We start from the raw sequence: 20,606 nt of genomic DNA, 5'->3' as shown, positions 1-20,606 counted from the left end.
CTCTCTCTCTCTCTCTCTCTCTCTCTCTCTCTCTCTCTCTCTCTCTCTCTCTCTCTCTTCCTCCCAGGCGTGTATCCTATTACCTCCAGATCTTGCTATCCTATTCCACGCTCACAGCATCAATCTTCCTCCTCCTCCTCCTCCTCCTCCTCTTCCTCCTCCTCCTCTTAATCCTCTTTCTTCTCCGTCTTGCTTTCCTCATGGCAACAAAACCAAAGCAATATAAAAACCCATTACATCAGCGGGTTACACGAGAGCGTTGGGAAGGGACACAGATCCTGGAGTAAAGGGAAGACGGAGAAGGAGGAGGAGGAAGAGGAGGAGGAGGAGAAAGAGGGAGAGGGAAAAAGAGGTGACTTGACTCATACACTCACTTCAGCTTCCTCACTTTAGCTACGCGGCCATGAATTTAAAGGACACGTCAAGTTTTATTTATGTTTTTTTTTCTTCATTTCTGGGAGACTTACGACGCATTGTGATAAGACGTGATTGTGTAACGCATGCGACTGTTGCTATATTTGTGTCTCTCTCTCTCTCTCTCTCTCTCTCTCTCTCTCTCTCTCTCTCTCTCTCTCTCTCTCTCTCTCTCTCTCTCTCTCTCTCTCTCTCTCTCTCTCTCTCTCTCTCTCTCTCTCTCTCTCTCTCTCTCTCTCTCTCAGATGATCGACCCCCACAGGTGTCTGGCGCAGGTGTGGAGGGAATCACGAGTTTCTCTCCACCAACAGCTGTGCCTCTCCTCACTCCCCTTCCTCTTCCACGTGGATTTGCTCTTGTTACTCTGCCGTTGCTGCCACTCACTCTGTTCCTCTTCTAAGTATTGACAGCATAACCAGCATCTCCACTACTACTACTACTACTACTGCTATTATTTCTACTATTGTACTTTGAATCACTAGTCTGCAGCAAAAACTCAAGTTCCCTGACTGAGAAAAGGCAAAAATTAAAAGTCTGAACATATTACAATAGCAGAGAGAGAGGAGAGGAAGACGAGCGGACGGTAAAGCTCTTGACTGCTGAGCACACCTTTGCGGCGCGGGATTGAGTGTTACCCTCTGCCGGGGAGACTGTTAGGGCGGAGGATGAGGAGGAAGGTAATGGTTGGAGGAAAATGAGCTGTGGTTATTGATGGAACGTGTGAGGAGTGCTGGCGTGTGGTGGGGGGCGAGGCTGGAGGATGTGTTTGTGAAGAAGGGAAGCGGTGGGAGGAACGGAAGCCTTGGAGGAGGTTTTAATGCGCGGTGAGTTGCTATGAAGAGCGGAGAGGGTGGAGAGGGAGGCGAGAGGCTGCAAGGGTAAGGGGCGGTGCAGAGACAGGAAGGAGTGGGGGTAATGAGGGGTCGCGGGGTGACCTCGTGACACCTGCCGCAACCGTGAATCCTCTCCCCTCAGCGATCCTCCCCTGTGGTCCCGGAAACAACATGACGCCAGCATAGCTTACCTTCGTGAGGCGCCGCAGGTGGCGGGTGGGGCGTCTCTGGCGTTGGGTCCTGTGTTCCATCCTTGTCCTTGGCTTCCCCGGCGGGCTCCTTGGCCTCGTGGGTCACCGGCAGGACCCTCGGAGGCTCCATCGCCACAAACTCAAAGTCGCTGTCGGCGTCTGACCAAGAGTAGGCGGACTCGTGGCCGTCGGGAAGGCGCAGGTCCAGGGGGCCTGACAGGGGCCAGTCGTCGCTGGACTTGGACGTGCGACGTGACCTGGCCCCCGCCCCCTCGGCATCCTCGGGTCCTCGGGAGTCACTCGACACAGAAAACAGAGATATTTTCGAACACTGCGAGTCCTTCCGGTGCGGCGGCGCATCGGGCCGACTGTCTCGACGGTGGCGCGAGTCCAACGGCGATCCTGCCGCGGACTCCCCCGAGGACGGGCACGTCGGCGGCTCGTGCCTCAGCGTCTTGGTGACCAGCTGGCCGATTTTCTGCTTGGCTGTCTTCAGACGCTTCAGCGATGAAGTGATGGCATCCTTCACGTCTTTTGGGTGAGTTTCCTTGGAAGAAAAGCTAAACTTTCTTCTTATTTTCTTAATTTTTTTCTGCTTTTTAGAGAGCCTCTGAGCGGCACTCTGTGGGCCTCGACCCCCAGGTTCGAATAGCTCAAGGTTGAGGTGGTCGAGGTCAGTGTCGTCATGCTCCGTCTCGGAAAATGCTTCAAATTCAACATCAGACACCAGATCCTCATCCGAAAAATTTTCAATAACTTCCTGCTCCTCAACCTCATCAAGGCTCGCCATGGGGGGGAAGGCAATTTCACTGAATTCATAATTGCTACAAGGCACTATTTCCTCCGCGTTGAGCAGCGTGTCCATGCTTCGGGCCGGCTTCCCGCCCTCCCGCCGGGATTTGGGACACTCTTTTCCTGACGCAGGACTCAGCTTCTTGTCCTCGGCGTCCAGAAGGTTAGGAAGAGATTTGGAGTCAGGGAGTGGAAGGCTGGGCGACTCCCCGACGTCCCTCTCTGGCTGTGCGTGCCCCGCGGGACGCTGCTCATCCGCTGCGTTGCTGCTCACTTCGGCGCAGGCACTCTCGAACTCATGCGAGTTGTAGTCCTCGGGGTCTGTGTCTGGGCTTGGCAGGGCGGCCTCCTCGGCGCCTGACCCAGCCCGAGAAAAGCTGCTCGCTGACGCCACAGACTCGTTGCTGTCAAACGCCACCACGGTGGAGGCCGCGTCGTCGTCCTCTCTGGATAGACGACCATCTGATCCTAAAGCTTGAACCTCGGCCTCGATCTCGGCCTCCAGCTTCTCGAGGTCCCTGACGAGGTTGCGTCGAAACTCCACTTCCTTATTAAGGTCGTCCTGGCGAGTCTCAGCAACGCTAAGGTTCATGACAGACTCGGGCGCCACGCCTCCGTGCGGCCTCGTCATTTTTTGCTGTTTTTTCATCTCCTCGGCAATGTTCTCGAAGGTGTGCAGCGTCAGTCTTCGGGCGGAAAATCGGGACTTTGGCTTCAGAAGTCTTGGCACAAAGTTCAAAGACTTTCGTTTTTCCTTACTATCATTGCTGTTGAGAGACTGGGTGTGGGCGAGGGCATGGTCGCAGTCATGCTGGCCGTGAAGGTCCATCCGTCGGAGTGGACATGAAGATGGACATATCAGCGGAAGGTCCAGCGTCAGGTCCTGGCGGGGTCCAGGATGGGCAGTCTTCAGGATTTCAGCTCGTTTGACAATAAACTCTGGTTCCTCGCGGCCCAAAACATCACCTTTACCTTCAGACGCTGACGGGAGGGTGTCGTGACGAGCAGCGCCTTCCTTCACGTCCTTCAGAGCCTCCCGCGGCCACACGGGAGGCGGCAGGGAGAGTCGCCTGCCGTCTAGAGTGATGTGGCACGCCTCGGGGCGCGGCGAGGGGGGTTGCTCCTTGACGGGAGGTTCCTCTTCAAAAGACTCCAGCTTGCAGAGGTCAGCGTCGGTGAGGGTTCGGTACTCTTCATTAATTTTAGACAAGCATGAGATTCCGGAATTCACGGAAAACTTTCTGCTTTCTGTCCCGCCGGACTCCATGGATCCGATGCCCGAGCTGGAGCTGGACTCTGTGCTGACACTCGACAACTTTCGAAGGTCTCCTCTTTCTCCTAACTCGTTTCTATTTTCCCCAAAAGTCCACTGCATCCCGCGGTAGCTCTTCTTCCTTCCAGGAAACCATTCCCAGTCATCAGAGGCAAAGGACGACGTGGAAAACTTCCTTCCAGTACTTTCTGAGGTCGAAGAAATGCCGGAGGACACGGAATAACGCCTCTCGAAAAAGTCTTCAGGAGACATGTCACTAAAGTCCTCGTCGAGGGAGGTGATGGTGGAGCCAAGGGACGTTTTGCGGCTGTCCAGGGACTCACACGTGGATCCCCGGGAGTCCTGCCGCAGCATGGCCGGCATCACGTCCTCCTTCACTGGCCCCTTCACGCCCACAACGCGCTGCTCGGTGCCTTCATCGCCTTTATCGAGCGTCATGGGTGACCGGGCGAGTAATTTTCTCGGGTGAGTCTCGGGGACTGGCACGAGGGCTTTGCCGCGCACCGGCCCGCCCGGCACCGCTTCATCACTATCACCGCGCTCAGCAATGCTGTCACTCACACTAGACGCCATATTTACACACTTATTTGCTTTTCTCCAGAGATGAGTTTCTTTCCCCGTGCTGCAGAGAAACCGATTCTCGACACCTGAGTGTTTGCACACAACGTCCGCGGCCCGGTAGAACGGAGCCGCCCGGCGCGTGCTGGAGGCAACAAGTTCACTCTCACCCTCGTCCAAGGTGTGAGGGAGCGGGAGGGGCACGGCGGCGGGACTGTACAGTTGTGGGTGGTGCGCGCTGCACGCACCGCTGACGACTGACCTGGTGGTGGTCACGGCAGCCTCGTCTCCCTCGTCGGCGGCGGGGTCGGCGGGCACGGCCGGGCAGGTGCTGGTGCTTCCTGAGGCATCCGCACTGACACTGACCGTGGTTGCAGAACCATTCATGATGCGATCAGCAATCAGCGTGGCCAGCGCCTCAAGGTCAGGGGTAGGCCGGGCTTCGCTAGTGAAATCGAAAGTGTGGGGAGTGAGGGTGAGGGCGGCGCCCGGACTGGGGTCAGGCGTGCCGCTCTCTCCCGCTGCGTCTCTCGCCACACTGCCACTTGTGACCTCATTTCCACGTATATCATGGGGATTTGCGTAACCACGTGCAGAGTGAGCACTGCCTGAATGGACCGCCCCCCCCGGCGCTTCCTCCACCGGCTGGACATGGGGGCGGGACTCCGTCACGGCAGGCTGGCCGCCCTTCTGTTGCCCCGAGGACACTTTCCTGCCAGTTTCATCAGAGTAACACAGCGTGTCCCGTGAGCCTTCCGGCGTGCTCGCGGCGCATAGTGTATCGCAGGACGCGCCGCCGTCGCTGCTTGGGGAGGCTTGGCGGGCAGCCGTCAGCGGGGCGTCACCGACGGGGCGATTCTTCTCCCGTCGGCCACAGTCGTCATCACTGTCACAGAAAACGGTGTCAATGACGGTCTCACACTCTCGGCCAGACTTGGCAGGCTCCTCCGCGATGGGCAGGAGACAGTCTGAGGCGAGGCAAGGCTTTATTTGGGATCCCAGGACAGGGCCCGCGTGAGACTCGCGAGCGATGTCCTTACCTAATTCTAAAAAAGGCTTCACTATAACATTGTGAGAAGTTTCGAGGAAGCCATCCTTGTCCTCCGGCTGATCCAGTGCCTCGGGGGTCTGCGGGGCGCTGCTGTCCTCCGTCGCGGACTCCTGCACAGGACTGAGGCCGGAGCTGGAGGTCGTGTCTGGCTCACCGATGTCCGCCAGGTTGCCGTCGTCAAAGGAGTCTTGGTCAGTGGACTGGGTGGTTTCGGACCTTTGATCTGACGAGGAGGAGCTGCCAACAGAGGACAGCATTGAGGAGCTGCCTGACGGGAAGCTGAAATTAGCTCTGCCGCCCGTGGAGTCCAGCACCAGGAAGAACTCGTCGATGTCAGAGTCTTCCTGTGGCGGCGACTCGCTCTCCCAGTTGTGGACGAAGTTACGTAGGATGAGGCGCGACTCCTGGTAATCAGCCGGGTCGCTGGAGGCACTCGAGTCTTCGCCGGGAGTGGTCGGTGAGTCCCTGCCTTCCGTGCTGTCACTTGATTCAGACGCACCGCTTACTCTCACGACAGCCTTTCCTTTCGTCCCTTTTTCTTTCGTTATTTTCTTTTTGTTTTCAAAATCTGGAGGCTTCATTTTTGTGCCCAGGCTGATGAAGAACGTGGTGGCCTTGGCGGCGGGCTTGAGTGTGGCCTGGACCAGCCGGGTGGAGGCCAGGAGGGTCTGAGGCGTGTCCTGAGTGGCCCGCAGGAAGGCCACGTCTCCATGCCGCGGACTGAGTTTGGGCGGCGGGTCGTCACTCTCCGACTCATAGGGACTTTTAGTCGGGTCTTCAGACGAGGAGTCTTGGGGCTCCGGCGCGACGCACTCCGTGGTGGAGCTCGCGTCCTCCGTCTGATCACTGGCAACGGACGGAATTCTATCGCGTTGAATCTGGTCAACTGCTGGATTCTTAGGCTGTTTATCTATCTTCTTTTCGCCTTTCCTTTCAACTTCCTTTTCATTGTCTTCACCCTCTTCATCTTCTTCCTCCTCCAACTCCACTTCTTCCTCCTCCTCCTCCTCGTCTTCTTCAGTTTTACTCTCCTGGAAGCTTTCAGACTCGGGGCTGCTGGTGCTCGTCGTGGACTTTTGACGCTCGAAAAAATCCCTCAGTTCACTGACAAGACGCGGCCGCACGTCCTCCAGCGAGTCCTTATAACCCTTCAGTCCCAGGGCCAGGAGCGGCGGCGACTTTGGCGAGGTGGGGCTGAGAGGCACGTCCTCGAGTGAGTCAGCGCTCAGCACGCTCGTCTTGCGCTCCGCATCTTTCTTGTCTGGAGGCTCCTGGGGCACACCGGAGTGTCTTTTCTGAGGGTACCCGGGGTAGAGGAAGGACGACTTGGCAGGGAAGTTTTCTCTTGCCACGTAGGAGACGCCGGGGTGGTACATGTCTTCCTGCTGGCCCTCGTACACGGGCCCGCCCATCGACCCCTCCAGGGGCACGTAGCCTTCCCTCTGGCGATACATAACGCCGGGCGAGTAGCCACACTCAGGGGGATAGTGGGCGCCGCCGTGGGGATAGTTCCTCCCCACAGGCCTGTACGAGTGTTCGCCAGGAATGTAGTCGTGGCGCGGAGGCGGTGGCGGAGTGGCGTAGGCGGCCGAATGCTGGTAAGCGGGGTTGACATAGGTTGGCAAGTGCTGGTATACCTGGTGGGGGCCCTCCGGCGGGTGCGGATACCCCGGGTGTGGGTGTGGGTACCCGGGGGGGACGGCGTGCACCGGTGCCTGAGGAGGATGTCGCCGGGACAGGTTCTCCAGAGAGTCGTGGAGGTGAGCCGCGTCCTCGTCACTGAGGCACCGCTCCAGGCTGAAGTATCCTCCCTCAGCGTGGCTCGGCTTGTCGAGGGGGCGGCCCCCCCGCAGGGCCTGGTCAGGGGAGGGCGTGAGGGTGAGGGCGCGACTGTCCAGGGAGTCGAGGCCTTCGTCTTCCTCCGTCCCCATCCCGGGCTCGTGGCAGGACGAGGCTTGGCGCACGTACATGTCTAGGTCTTGAAAAGTGACGCCAGACAGTGCCCTGTAGACGCCGCGGGCAGGCTGGCGCCCCCGGGCACCGCCGCCGCCACTCACCACCACCACGGCCCGCGTAGGGAAGGGGCCCGCCTCTGCCTCGCCGCCGCCTCCGCCTCTCCAAGTGAATTCTCGCGTAGCGTCCATGGCTACAGACGCATAGCTGGCCTCCGACTCCTCTCAAGGGGCGGCTCGCGCTGCCGACGCCCGCACCTGTAGCTTGGTCCTGCCCAGCTGCTGCGACTCACACACACACGCACATACACACAGAGATACACACGCGCCAGTACGCACACTCACCTCACCTTGCTTTGTCACTTTTTGTTTTATTGCTTCACGGCACCTTTTTCCTTATAAAGGTTAAACAAATTTCTGTTCCAATAAATCATAGTTTGTTCCTTTGAATTATGATTTATGTTTTCTTTCTATAACATTAGTTTGGCGAGCGCCAGGTCACAGCGCGGCGGACTCTCCTCCGCACACATCGCCGAACTCACTTTCACTTTCTGCGGTTCAGATTGACATGTTTACGCGCGAAGCAAGACCTGCAACAGAACCACACCGATTACACCGAGGCGGCGGCGGTGCGGCGGCAGGCCACGCCCCCTCCCCTCCCTCAACACACACGGAGCAGCGGGGAGGGGGATAAGGGACCCGCAGCTATCCTCAGGTCAGCACGCCGCGACATCTCAGTAGGAGGACCCGTCTCAAGGTCTAACCAAGCAGCAGCAACGGTCGCACGGGAAACACGAAAGAAAAAAAAAACTCAAACGACCAACGATCACGACGACATCAAACCCACGACAACGATCACGACGACACCAAACCCACGACAATGATCATGACGACACCAAACCCACGACAACGATCACGACGACACCAAACCCACGACAACGATCACGACGTCACCAAACCCACGACAACGATCACGACGTCACCAAACCCACGACAATGATCATGACGACACCAAACCCACGACAACGATCACGACGACACCAAACCCACGACAACGATCACGACGACACCAAACCCACGACAACGATCACGACGACACCAAACCCACGACAACGATCACGACGACACCAAACCCACGACAACGAACCGCCAGACGCTGAACCTTTCCCCTTCCCTTCTACAGGCGGGCTTCCGTTCCTCCTCCTCCTCCTCCTCCTCCTCCTCCTCCCTCCCTCCACATCCTCGTATAGCGTCTCTCCTTCGAGGGCGAGGTAGAGTTACTCATTGTGGAGGACGAAGTATCCCTTCACCCCTGGTTCCAAGCCTTCCCGTCACCGCCGTCACACACCTGTCTTCTCTCTCCCACACACCTGCCTTCTCTCTCCCACACACCTGCCTTCTCTCTCCCACACACCTGCCTTCTCTCTCCCACACACCTGCTTTCTCTCCTCCACACCAGTTTTCTCTCCTCCAAACCTGTTTTCTCTATTCCTCACACCTGCTTTCTCTCTTCCACACCTGTTTTCTCTCTTCCACACACCTGCCTTCTCTCCCCCACACACCTGCCTTCTCTCCCCCACACACCTGCCTCCTCTCCCCCTCCTCAACACTGCTTTTTTTTATTTTTTTTTTTTTACGCGCTGAAGCTGAGCAGAAAAAACAAACAACCCATATTTATAATTCTATGGAGACTACCTTTCAACAACCGCTCTCTCTCTCTCTCTCTCTCTCTCTCTCTCTCTCTCTCTCTCTCTCTCTCTCCATACAAGGTAAGTCAAATACGGTGCTCAGGTATTCACCGTCACTACTTGCAACGGGGCGCGCATACAAAGTGGGCAAGGGAAGGCCTATGGATGGGGACGGGGCGGCCTACAGATTGGGAACGTCCGTATGGTGGGAAACGAGAGGGGAACGTCCATATGGTGGGGGAGAGGGAAGGAAGTCTTGGGGAGTTAGCGCCAAGAGTAGGATATGTGGAGTGTAATGTGGAGTCGGTAATGAGGAAAGGTGAAAAAGTGGAAGAACGGAATGGAGCCAGAAGAGAGAAATGCCGTTTGGTAAGGAAGAGGAAAGGAAGAGCTAAAGAGAATTGGTGACGTGGACAGTGTAAGGCAGAGTCAGTAATTAGGAATATGAAAAAAGGAAGAAAGAGAAAAATAAGGAGGAAAAGGAAGAAGAATAAAAAGAAAAAAAGAAAGAACGTAAAAGAGGAGGAGGTTCAGGAGGAATAACAGAAGGAAGAAGAGGAAGGAGAGGAGAAAGAAAAAGATGTATAAAGTGAGAGAACAGCAACGAACCAAGAGAGGGGGAGAGGCCGGAAGGAAGTGTCAGGGGGTCAGAGCAGAGAATAGGTGACGTGGGCAGTGTCAGGCAGAGTCGGTAATGAGGGAGCGACTTGGGACCAGAAGGAGAGTCGAGAGAGAGAGAAAAGTCGTGGTGATTGTATACCGTAAGCGGGTGAACGGGTGAGGTGGAAGGTTGATGACAGTGATAGATGGGGACGAGGATGGTGAATGAAGGGGAGGGAAGGAGGGATGGAGTGGTGTGTGTGGGGGGGAGGGTTGAGTGTGTGTGTGTGTGTGTGTGTGTGTTGTAGGGAAGAGCGTTGTGTTGCCGAGAGGGTGAATACGGGAGAAAGAGAGAATGAGTCAGTGGATATGATGATGATGATGATGATGATATTTATACAGACAGAGGTGATGATGCAGTGTGAGGGAGGGTGAGTGTGGGTATGCGTCAAGTGGTGGTGAGTGACTATGAGGTGGGTGATGGTGTAGTGTGGTGTTGATGGTGAGGCGGTGGGCGTGCAGGGGAGTGTGGGTGACGGTTACGTAAGGAAGGAGGAGTAATGGAGTGGACTGACAGGTGTTTGATGCGTGGTTTGCGTGATGGTGGGAAAATGTGGTGGTGGTTATGATAGTGGTGGTGGTGGTGGTGGTGGAGTGAGTGAGGGAGAAAAATATGTTTATGATTTGAGGAATTCCTGGGCGGATGGAAGCCATTCATATGTAGATGAGAGAGAGAGAGAGAGAGAGAGAGAGAGAGAGAGAGAAAATCGAGAAAGATTGAAAGAAAGAAAAAATAAAAATGAAAGAAAAAGAAAGAAAAAAAGAGAAACAAAGAGTGAGAGAGAGAGAGAGAGACACGAGGGTTATTAAATATGGACGACTAAATATGGATAAAGATTAGAAGCTATACGTCAACACACACACACACACACACACACACACACACACACACACACACACACACACACACACACACACACTGACACACACACACACACACACACACACACACACGCACACACGGCAGTTACACGTGAGCTTAGCCTGAACAGTAACTAATACTCTCCATCAGTCAGGAAATGGAGGAGGAGGAAGAGGAGGAGGAGGAGGAGGAGGAGGAAGAATAAGTACAGGAAAAGGACAATGAACAGGGAAAAGGAGAACGTGCACGAGAAAAAAAAAAGATAAAAATATATGAAAGAAAAAGTAAGGAAGAATAATACAGGAAAAGACCAGAAGTAAGAGGAGGAGGGGAGAGGAGGAGGAGGAGGAGGAGGAGGAGGAGGAGGAGGAGGAGGAGGAGGATGTGCACGATGAGAAAGAAAAAAATCGTCGAGAAACAAAGAATAAAAAGAGAAAGAACAGCAGTGATAATGAGAGGAGGAGGAGGAGGAGGAGAAGGAGAAGGAGGAGGATCGGTAAGAATATAAGCTGAATATGAGAAGGAAAGAAAGAGGAAAATGAGGAAAAGGAAGAAGAATAAAAGGAAAAAAAGGAAAAGAGGAGGAGAAGGAGGATCGGGAGGAATAACAGAAGAAAGAAGAGGAGGGAGAGGAGAAGGAAGAAGAAATGGATAGATAGAAGTAGAGAGAGAATGAGAGAGAAGTGAGTCACCCGCGGAAGGAAGGAAGGTCTCCACACACACACACACACACACACACACACACACACACACACACACACACACACACACACACACACACACAGCCTTACGCAACGCTCTACATATCACAAACGCGGCACAAAACGAGGAAACTTAAGGGGAAAAAAAGAGAGAAATAAAACCTGTAGCCTTGACGACGCCTCCGCGCAACTCACCCATGAAGTCTTCCTTACTCGCCGTGTATATCCCCCCCTCCCCCCCCCCCTTTCCTTCTCCTTCTTCCTCCTCCTCCTCCACTTATTTACTTCCTACCTTACTCTATTATTCATTCCCTCCCTCCCTTCCTCACTCACTCACTCACTCCTTCACATCCTCACTCACTCTGTCTTTCTTATATATTTCCTCACTTACTCTTTTTTTTTCTCCCTCTCTCACTAACTCGCCTCTTCTTATTCACTCGCTCTCCCCTTCACTCACTCGCTTACTCATTCTCGTTCACTCTTACTCAACTTCTTTCCGTAAACTTTTTCAAGCCCTTTTATTTCCTCATTTTTTTATCCCTCTCTCACTAACTCATTCTCACTCATTCACTCACTCACTCACTCATTCTCACTCATTCACTCACTCACTTTCACTCACTCACTCACTCATTCTCACTCACTCACTCACTCTCTCATTCACTCACTCTCACTCACGCATTCACTCACCCACTCACTCACTCTCACTTATTCACTCACTCATTCTCACTCACTCACTCACTCACTCACTCGTTCTCACGTTCACTCACTCACTTCTTTCCATACACTCCTTGAACTCCTGTCACAACCACTCACCCACTCACCCACTCACTCACTCACTCACCTCTATCCCCCCCCTTCACCTCACCTGCCCCCTTCTTCCCCTGACGGACGCCTCGTGACTGGGACAGGTGTTGTTGCAGGTCTGAGAGTAATTAACAGGTGCCCAATGATGAATCCTAATTGGCCGTCTTCGTCCTATTCCACTAACTAATCATCTCTCTCTCTCTCTCTCTCTCTCTCTCTCTCTCTCTCTCTCTCTCTCTCTCTCTCTCTCTCTCTCTCGTAAGTTCGTTATGTAACCTGTTTTCCGGAAATTGATATCTTCGAGCAGCATAATTATCATGAAAGTCTAACCGATATCATTAGTAGTAGTAGTAGTAGTAGTAGTAGTAGTATAGTATGTAATAGAGTAGTAAGTGTAGTATTTTTTTTTGTCGTTATCAATGTTTAAGCTGTTATTTAATGCTTATATTGATGTTGGTGTGTTGGTAGTGATGTTGAAGTGTTGATGTTACTGTTGTTATTATTGTTGTGGTGTTGAAGTATTGGTGTTACTGTTGTTATTGTTGTTGATGTTGATGTTGATGTTGTTATTATTGTTGTGGTGTTGAAGTATTGGTGTTACTGTTGTTATTATTGTTGTTGTTGTTGTTGTTACTGTTGTTATTATTGTTGTTGTTATTGTTGTTATTGTTGTTGTTGTTACTGTTGTTATTATTGTTGTTGTTATTGTTTTTATTGTTGTTGTTGTTGTTGTTCCATTCGTGCCTGTCCTGCCTAACCACAACACGCGGCGGCTCTACATCCACACTTCATAATTCTCAACAAGCCGTAAAGAGACAAAGAGTTGCATGCACATAACTACGCCGTCAGAAGAGCCAGTCACTGCAACATTATATATCCCCTCCCACCCACCCACCCACCCCGCTGTTCTTTCCTGCGTCCTTAGCATCCCCACTGCCTGTCCTTCCATCCTTCCCTCTCGCCATCCCTCCTTTTGTCCTTCTATCGGTGTCTTTCCTTCGCTACGTTCCATCTGTCCTATGGCGTTTTCCCTGTTTCAGTATTATCCATCCTCCCTTTACGTCCTAAGTTACATCTCTCCTTCTATAATGTTTTCTCCTCTTTCAGTATTATCCATTCTCCCTTTACGTCCTAATCTCGTGTTCTACCTTCCAGCGTTCCACTCCAATCTTCTCTATCCTTCCATCCATCCCGTGTCCTCATTCCTTCACCCTTTTCTCCATGTCCTATTCTACCGCTATACCCAACCTTCCTCTCCTTAACGCCCCCTCCTCCTCCTCCTCCTCCTCCTCCTCCTCACCGTGTCCTTCCCTTCCTCCCACCACTCCATTCTTCTCCATTCTTCCATACCATATATCGCTCCACGGCCCATATCCCTCCCATGTCCTATATAGCAGAGGAATACGGTCCATAACCCGATAGCGCGCTCTCTCTCTCTCTCTCTCTCTCTCTCTCTCTCTCTCTCTCTCTCTCTCTCTCTCTCTCTCTCTCTCTCTCTCTCTAACCGTGTCACTGGCTACGCTTTCCTGCCTTCCCTCAATCTCCTCCCTCTTATCAATGCCATTCATTTCCCATACGTTTCCCATTTTCCCTCTCTCCCCTCCTCTCCCCTCGCCCTTATCTCCCTCTCTTATCTCGACCCTCTCCTGCCCATCCCTTCCTACCATCTCCCACCCCATTCCCCTTCCTCCCTGCACTGCCCCATCATCCTCGCCTCTCTATTTCCCTTCCCCCTCATCCTCCCTCCTTGTTTCCCCTTCCCCATCATCCTTCCTCCCCTCCCTGCCCTTCCCATGTCCCTGTCTGACCTAGTGAATGACCCACGGCCGGAAATTTATCGGTCATGACCCAATAGTTTGTCCTCGAGTGTGTGTGTGTGTGTGTGTGTGTGTGTGTGTGTGTGTGTGTGTGTGTGTGTGTGTGTGTGTGTGACAAATTTAGTGCCTATTAGCGATGGGCGTGGGCGTAGGACAGATGGGGGGAGGGTAGGATGAGGTCAAGGACACGAGAGAGAGAGAGAGAGAGAGAGAGAGAGAGAGAGAGAGAGAGAGAGAGAGGTAAACGACACGCAGGCAACCACTTCCTGTCTCACAATCGGCCACCGTGACTTCCAAGTGTCTCCCGGGAGGCTCGTGATGTCCTGATGGCGTGGAAGGGGAGCGGAAAGGAGGGAGGGGAGGGGGGAAGGGGGGAGGAGGAAGTGGGGGAGTGAGGAAAGAAAAATGAAGAGGAAGAGAGATTGGAGGTAAGGAGGTGTGTAAGGAGAGGATGTGACTGATGTGACTGTAATGTGAAGAAGGAAGTCTGGGGCGAGGAGGAGAAGGAAGAAGAGGAGGAGGATAAAGATAATGTGGAAGAAAGAGATAGAGACAGAGGCGAATCACTCCGAGGAAGGAAAAACAAGCAGGCAACGACAACAAAAACGACAAAAAACGAGCGATCGACAAAGGAATTAGGCTTATGTGTGTGTGTGTGTGTGTGTGTGTGTGTGTGTGTTAGCAGCGGTGGTAGTAGCGATGCGCGAGGGTGAGTGAGAAGAAACAAGGGGAAGACGTGAAGCGAGGAGGTGGAAAATAAGGAAGGGAAATGAAGCGGAGAATGCAGAATGAGAGTCGTACTGGGAGGCAAGGAAGTGAGAAATGGGGAAGGGCAGGTGCGTAGACTGGCGAAGGGGGGACGTGATGGGGAGACTGAGGGAAAGATTGAGGATAGTGAGAAATGGGGAAGGGCAGGTGCGTAGACTGGCGAAGGGGGGACTAAGGGAAAGACTGAGGGAAAGATTGAGGATACAGGGGCATGGAACGTCGACAAGATATGAGAGACGTGAGGCGGAAACTTGGAAGGAAAACGGTATCACTGAGGCAAAATGAGTGATATGTTAATGCATTCTGATGAAGAGAGAGATTAAAGAAATGAGTGATATGATAATGAGTTTTGGTGGAGATGTAAGATTTAAAGAATGAGAAGAGAATGATACAAAAATTGAGGCCTTTCGTGGACAAAGAGGCTATAAACGTACTAACTGATAATAAACAAAGGGAGAAAACGAAACTGGATTGAGGGGATGAGAGAATATAAACGTAAATAACAGAGAAGGAAACAGAGAAGAGACGAGGTTTGTCATGACAGAACGAGGAACAAGAACGAGCGAGAACCATGTAAAAAGAGAATGATGTGACGGCGCTGCAGAACGTCCAGTGCAAGAAATTGAGGCAGACGTAAGAAGAGAGAACCATACAAGGCGGGTGGGGGATATGGAAAGCAGGGTGGGGAGGTTGGGAGGATGGAAAGCAGGGTGGGGAGGGTGGGGGGATGGAAAGCAGGGTGGGGAGGGTGGGGGATATGGAAAGCAGGGTGGGGAGGTGGGGGGGATGGAAAGCAGGGTGGGGAGGGTGGGGGATGGAAAGCAGGGTGGGGAGGGTGGGGGATATGGAAAGCAGGGTGGGGGGGATTCGAATGGGTGGGTGTTGTCCTATAGCTGGGTGGGGGCGGTGGGTGTTGTGCTGTAGTTGGGTGTGGGAAGGAGGGAAGGGTGGGTGTTGTCCTGGTGTGGGTGGGGAGGGTGGGGGAGTGTAGGTGTTGTTCTGAGTGATCAAGGCATCAGAGTGTGTATAGCAACGAAGTGTCCAGTTGACGCCCACACATTAGCCGGTGAAGTGCTGAAAGGCGACACACCCTCACCCCCTCTGACACCCCTCACCCCTCTCCCTCTCCCTGTCCCTGTCGCCAAACCTTTCAGCCTCCCCTTCCAACACCCAACCCAATTAAATAACACACACACACACACACACACACACACACACACACACACACACACACACACACACACACACACACAGACAAACAAACCTACATCAGTCAACAACTCCCTCCCTCATCCTTCTAAATCCTAATATACTGTACCTTTTGTGATTTCTCTCCTTATACATCAGCCTGACACTAGGGCTTCCTATTGATATTAAACACACGTCCAACACACACACACACACACACACACACACACACACACACACACACACACACACACACACACACACATATAGCTCACGTTTCTCCACATCTGACCTCGACACTTGACGCCGCATCGCCTGGCAACACCGAGGAGATTATTAGTATTTCCACCTGTCTATAGGCCACAGGTACACCGAGACTCGTATAGCGTGGGGGGCGAGGCGAGAGGGGGGGGGGGCGAAGGGGGGAGAGGCGAGTGGGGTGAGGGGGAAGGCCTAGTCTGGATGGAGAAGTGATGGATGGGAGGTCAGCGGTATAAGGTGAAGGTGGGGAACAGAGTATAAGGTGAAGGCGATGAACAGGTCACTGAACAATAAACAACAAAAACACAAGCTTCTGTATCTCTTGGAAGTGGGTCACAGCGTTGTTTTCTCAGCGCAAAAGCCTCCCGGAGAGCCTTTGGTGAGGAGAGGAAAGGACGCGACACGCTGAACCCTTCCGCAACAATATGGGTAATGATGATGATGATGATGATGGCCGTCGCCGCCACCACCACTGTAATTGAGCGAGCGACACATAATCGCCGAGACTGATCACGCGCCCCACGCAGGTACGCGCCGCGCCAGGTAAGCGGCCGCAGGGGTCTGGACTTTTTTGTCAGCTGACACCTTCCTCCGTATTAGGAGCGCCTACTTCTTTCCTTCCCCCCCCCCCCACATCCCCCCCACCCTCGAGCATCTCCCACAACACCCCGCGCCCGCAGCTCTCTCCGGCCCGGACACGCGCCACCTGCTCAACAAATATAGAAGCTCCGCGGGTGCGCTGCGGTGCGACGGCGGTGAAAGTACTGCGGTCCGGGGGCGCCGCTGCAGTGCCGCCGACAGTGCCACAGCCAGTTTTTCTCTTCTTTAATTTTGGGTTTGATTTATTGTTAACAATCTGCCAAAAATGCTTCTCGATGACCTTGGAATTTCTCGCCGCACAGACGTTTCTAGGTGAAGGGGCTTCCGCGGCCCACCTCCCAAAGGCGGCCGATGTTGCGTCACGCCGAGGAAGGTAAACTGGCTGGTCTATAGTCGCCGCCCCCCGCGCGCTATTCCCTGCATGCCCTCGACCACCTGACGAAACTCTCCAGACAACCTCGAACTGTAATGCTCCAGGCGACCCCGTGTGTGTGTGTGTGTGTGTGTGTGTGTGTGTGTGTGTGTGTGTGTGTGTGTGTGTGAATCAATTGATCTCTCTCTCTCTCTCTCTCTCTCTCTCTCTCTCTCTCTCTCTCTTCACACAAAAAAACACAAACACAAACAAAAAAACACGCGCACACACAAACAAACAAACAACACATACACACAAACAAACAAACAACACATACACATAAGCAAACACACACAAACACACAAACAAACAATACACACACACACACACACACACACACACACACAGAGGCAATAAGTGGAAGACGCAGCTACACATAGTAATCCTTCCCTCCAGGCCATCTCTCCCTCCCTCCCCGCAGCCTCCCCTTCCATGGGAATGCTGGAGCTGCCTTTCCCTCTTCCCCTCTCCTCGTCCCTCTCTCAGCAGTGCTCAGCCGCCCTCAAGTGTTTAGTCCTTCCCTCGCAGGCAGTACCCAAGAGTGCCATCATGCCGTCCCTGCAACACGCCCCCATAGCACAGGCGAGCACCATAGTCCTACCTCCTCCTCCGCCCCGCCTGTATGGGACCAACTACTGTACGTGCCTCGGGTGTCAGTGCTTCCTAACATCTTCTAATCTCGCTACGGACACCTCAAGAAGCCCACCCCTCCCTAGTATCCAATGCCACGCCCTCAGTGACGGTGCATCAGGAGCTTTCAAGAGTATGATGGCCCAAGCCTATCATTGGCCGAGAACGTGTCTGGGGAAGGCGGCGTCTCTCCCTTCTGACTCGTCCGGATGATGTCAGTGGTTTGAGGAAACTTGTAAAATTACGAGCACAAGATCGAATGTGTTTCCTCGCTGCAGTAAACTCGCCTGTGACTGTGGCTGCGAGCGTGTCACGGAGGGAAAGTATCTCAGAGCTGCGGGGCGAGGCGTCGAGGTGGTGTGCGTGTGAGGCAACCCGCCGGGAAGGGCCTGGCGGGGAGCGATGATCAAAAGACGGAAGGGGACGCTCTAAGGTTACGGGAGGTGATGAGGGTTTTTCACGAGGAAGGAGGAAGAGAACCAAGAAAAACACCGGTGCGGGTCCCCTGCTGTTCCCACCCATTAGCAGGGGGGAATGCGGGGACTGACCACCACCACCACCACCTCAGCCTTGGTTCTTCTCTCACGTCCTCCCGCCCTTCCCCAGCAGGCGTCCCGCACACACGGCGCCCCGGGACGCCACACGTAACAAAGACTCGCCGCGTTACAAAGGGCGCAAGGTGTTCGCTGCGACAAAGGCGACGAATGGCGACGGAAACAAATTAACGTACTTGTGTGTGTGTGTGTGTGTGTGTGTGTGTGTGTGTGTGTGTGCTTGCATGCATCATGACTGGAGAATAACAAAGGATGAGAAATCGAGGGAGAGGGAAGTTGTGGAGGGCAGCGATGCACACCCTGGAGCAACAGACCAACAGACGTAAGCCAACAGACAGGAAAGAAGAGTCAACAGAGCAATCCGGAACACACACACACACACACACACACACACACACACACACACACACACACACATACACACAGGCGGGAGCGAGGGTTCCATTACGAGGAAAAAACTAGGGCGGCGTGATGGAGAGGGAAGAGGAGGAAAAGAAGAAGAGGAGGAGGAGGAGGAGGAGGAGGAGGAGGAGGGAAGTGTGGCCTAGACTATAGTTCACTGGATTGTTCGAGCTTCACCCCCTCCCTGTCCCCCCCTCTTCCTTGCCCCCCCCCCCCTTCCCCTGCCAAGTTTACCACCTCCCCCCTATCCCCCCTCCCTTAAAGACACTGGTGGAGGTGGAAAACTGACCGCCCACGCCACACCCGGAAGGCACAGAACGAGAGAGAGAGAGAGAGAGAGAGAGAGAGAGAGTATATATAATAAGCTAAAATTATTCTAGAAGTTGTGAAAGAACAGATTGAAGCATAGTAGTGTATTAATATTAAAAATGGTAGTAGAGGTGGTGGTTGTAGTAGTAGTAGTAGTAGTAGTAGTAGTAGTAGTAGCGCCTCCATCATTAACCTCATTCTTTCCATTTCCAGTTTTAAAGAAATAGAAAAGAAGAAGAAAAGAAGAAAAGAAGAAAAAAGAAAGAAAAGAAGACGAAGTACAAGAAGAATAACATCGACAACAACAACAAAAACAACCTCCAGAGCTCTTAACACCTGCATCCCTCCCACCACCCCCACCACTTCCACCTACAACCACTACAATTTCCCCACCACTGTTACAACCACCACCACCACCGCCGCCGTGACCCAAGTAAAGTCCGACCAACCAGAATACTTAAGTCCATGCTTGGCCTCTCTCTCTCTCTCTCTCTCTCTCTCTCTCTCTCTCTCTCTCTCTCTCTCTCTCTCTCTCTCTCTCTCTCTCTCTCTCTCTCTCTCTCTCTTTCCTCCTCCTCCTCCTCCTCCTCCTCCTCGCCCTCAGGTAACTACTTCCGTTAATTAGTCAGCCGCTCATTAAAGTTATTATTTCTTAAGGTCAGATAAAAGTGTTCATGCGGCGCCCTCCTCGCGAGTGTTAATGGCCCCTGCTGGTGTTGCTGCTGCTGCTGATGATGATGATGATGATGATGGTGGAGTAGATGATGCAGTTGTTGTTGTTGTTGTTGTTATTGTTGTTGTTCTTGATAAAGATTGTTTGCTATGTTAGTGTTGAATTTTTGTTGTTGTTGTTGTTGTTGTTGTTAAAGATCGTTATATTAGTGTTGCAGTTGTTGTTTTTGTTGTTTTTGTTGTTGTTGTTGTTAAAGATCGTTATATTAGTGTTGCAGTTGTTGTTGTTGTTGTTGTTGTTGTTAAAGATCGTTATATTAGTGTTGCAGTTGTTGTTGTTGTTGTTGTTTTTGTTGTTGTTGTAAAAGTAGTTGCTGATGAAACTGATGATGACTGGGTTGTTGTTGTTGTTGTTGTTGTTGATGTTGAGTGTTGTAAAAGCAGTAGTAGATGAAATTGATGATGATTGGGTTGTTGTTGTTGTTGCTGTTGACATACTTTTTGTTCTCGATGTTGTAGTTATTCTTTTTTTCCTGCTATTTTAAACCTCCTCCTTCTACTACTACTCCTCCTGTCGTTGTTTCCGCCGCTGTTACAGACGATGTGATCTTCATTGCTCCCGTTTTTCTTTTTAATACTATTGTTAACCGCGAACCCGTGAGAAAACCCTAGACACGACAGGAAATAGCGTGTGTGTGTGTGTGTGTGTGTGTGTGTGTGTGTGTGTGTGTGTGTGTGTGTGTGTGTGTGTGTGTGTCCCTGACGTTTATCTTTATAAGGGGACAGAGCATGTGTTTATGTATATGACTCTCTCTCTCTCTCTCTCTCTCTCTCTCTCTCTCTCTCTCTCTCTCTCTCTCTCTCTCTCTCTCTCTCCCACTCACACACACACACACACACACAGACACAGACAGACACAGACATACACACACACACACACACACACACACACACACACACACACACACACACAATTGATATAACGTTAAAGACAATTCCGTCGCGCAACAAAGAGTGGATCGACTCCTCCCGACCTTACCACGCCCTACAGGGGAGGAGGAAGAGGAGGAGGAGGAGGAGGAGGAATTAGAGGTAAAGGAGGAAACAGTGTGGGTCAGGAGACGTGTGCCGTTACCGTGTGTGTGTGTGTGTGTGTGTGTGTGTGTGTGTGTGTGTGTGTGAGGGTCAGCGGCGGATGTGGGCGGGTGAGGTTG

The 20,606-nt window shown here is 52.7% G+C and overlaps 1 protein-coding gene across 3 annotated transcripts in view; it reads right to left on the bottom strand.

The window, feature by feature from the left end:
- Nucleotides 1–20,606, bottom strand: part of LOC127001597 (uncharacterized) — a 186,591-nt gene that overhangs the window by 146,035 nt on the left and 19,950 nt on the right. For all 3 annotated transcript variants that reach the window (XM_050866390.1, XM_050866391.1, XM_050866392.1), the window contains exon 2: nt 1,439–7,654. In XM_050866390.1, the coding sequence (XP_050722347.1) occupies nt 1,439–7,256 (5,818 nt within the window). In that variant the 5' untranslated portion in view covers nt 7,257–7,654. The remainder of the gene's footprint in view (nt 1–1,438; nt 7,655–20,606) is intronic.

Source organism: Eriocheir sinensis, chromosome 21 (genome assembly GCF_024679095.1).
Source record: "Eriocheir sinensis breed Jianghai 21 chromosome 21, ASM2467909v1, whole genome shotgun sequence".
NCBI lineage: Eukaryota > Metazoa > Arthropoda > Malacostraca > Decapoda > Varunidae > Eriocheir > Eriocheir sinensis.
Note: the sequence above shows the minus strand (reverse complement) of the source record. Positions and strands in the feature narration are given on the sequence as shown.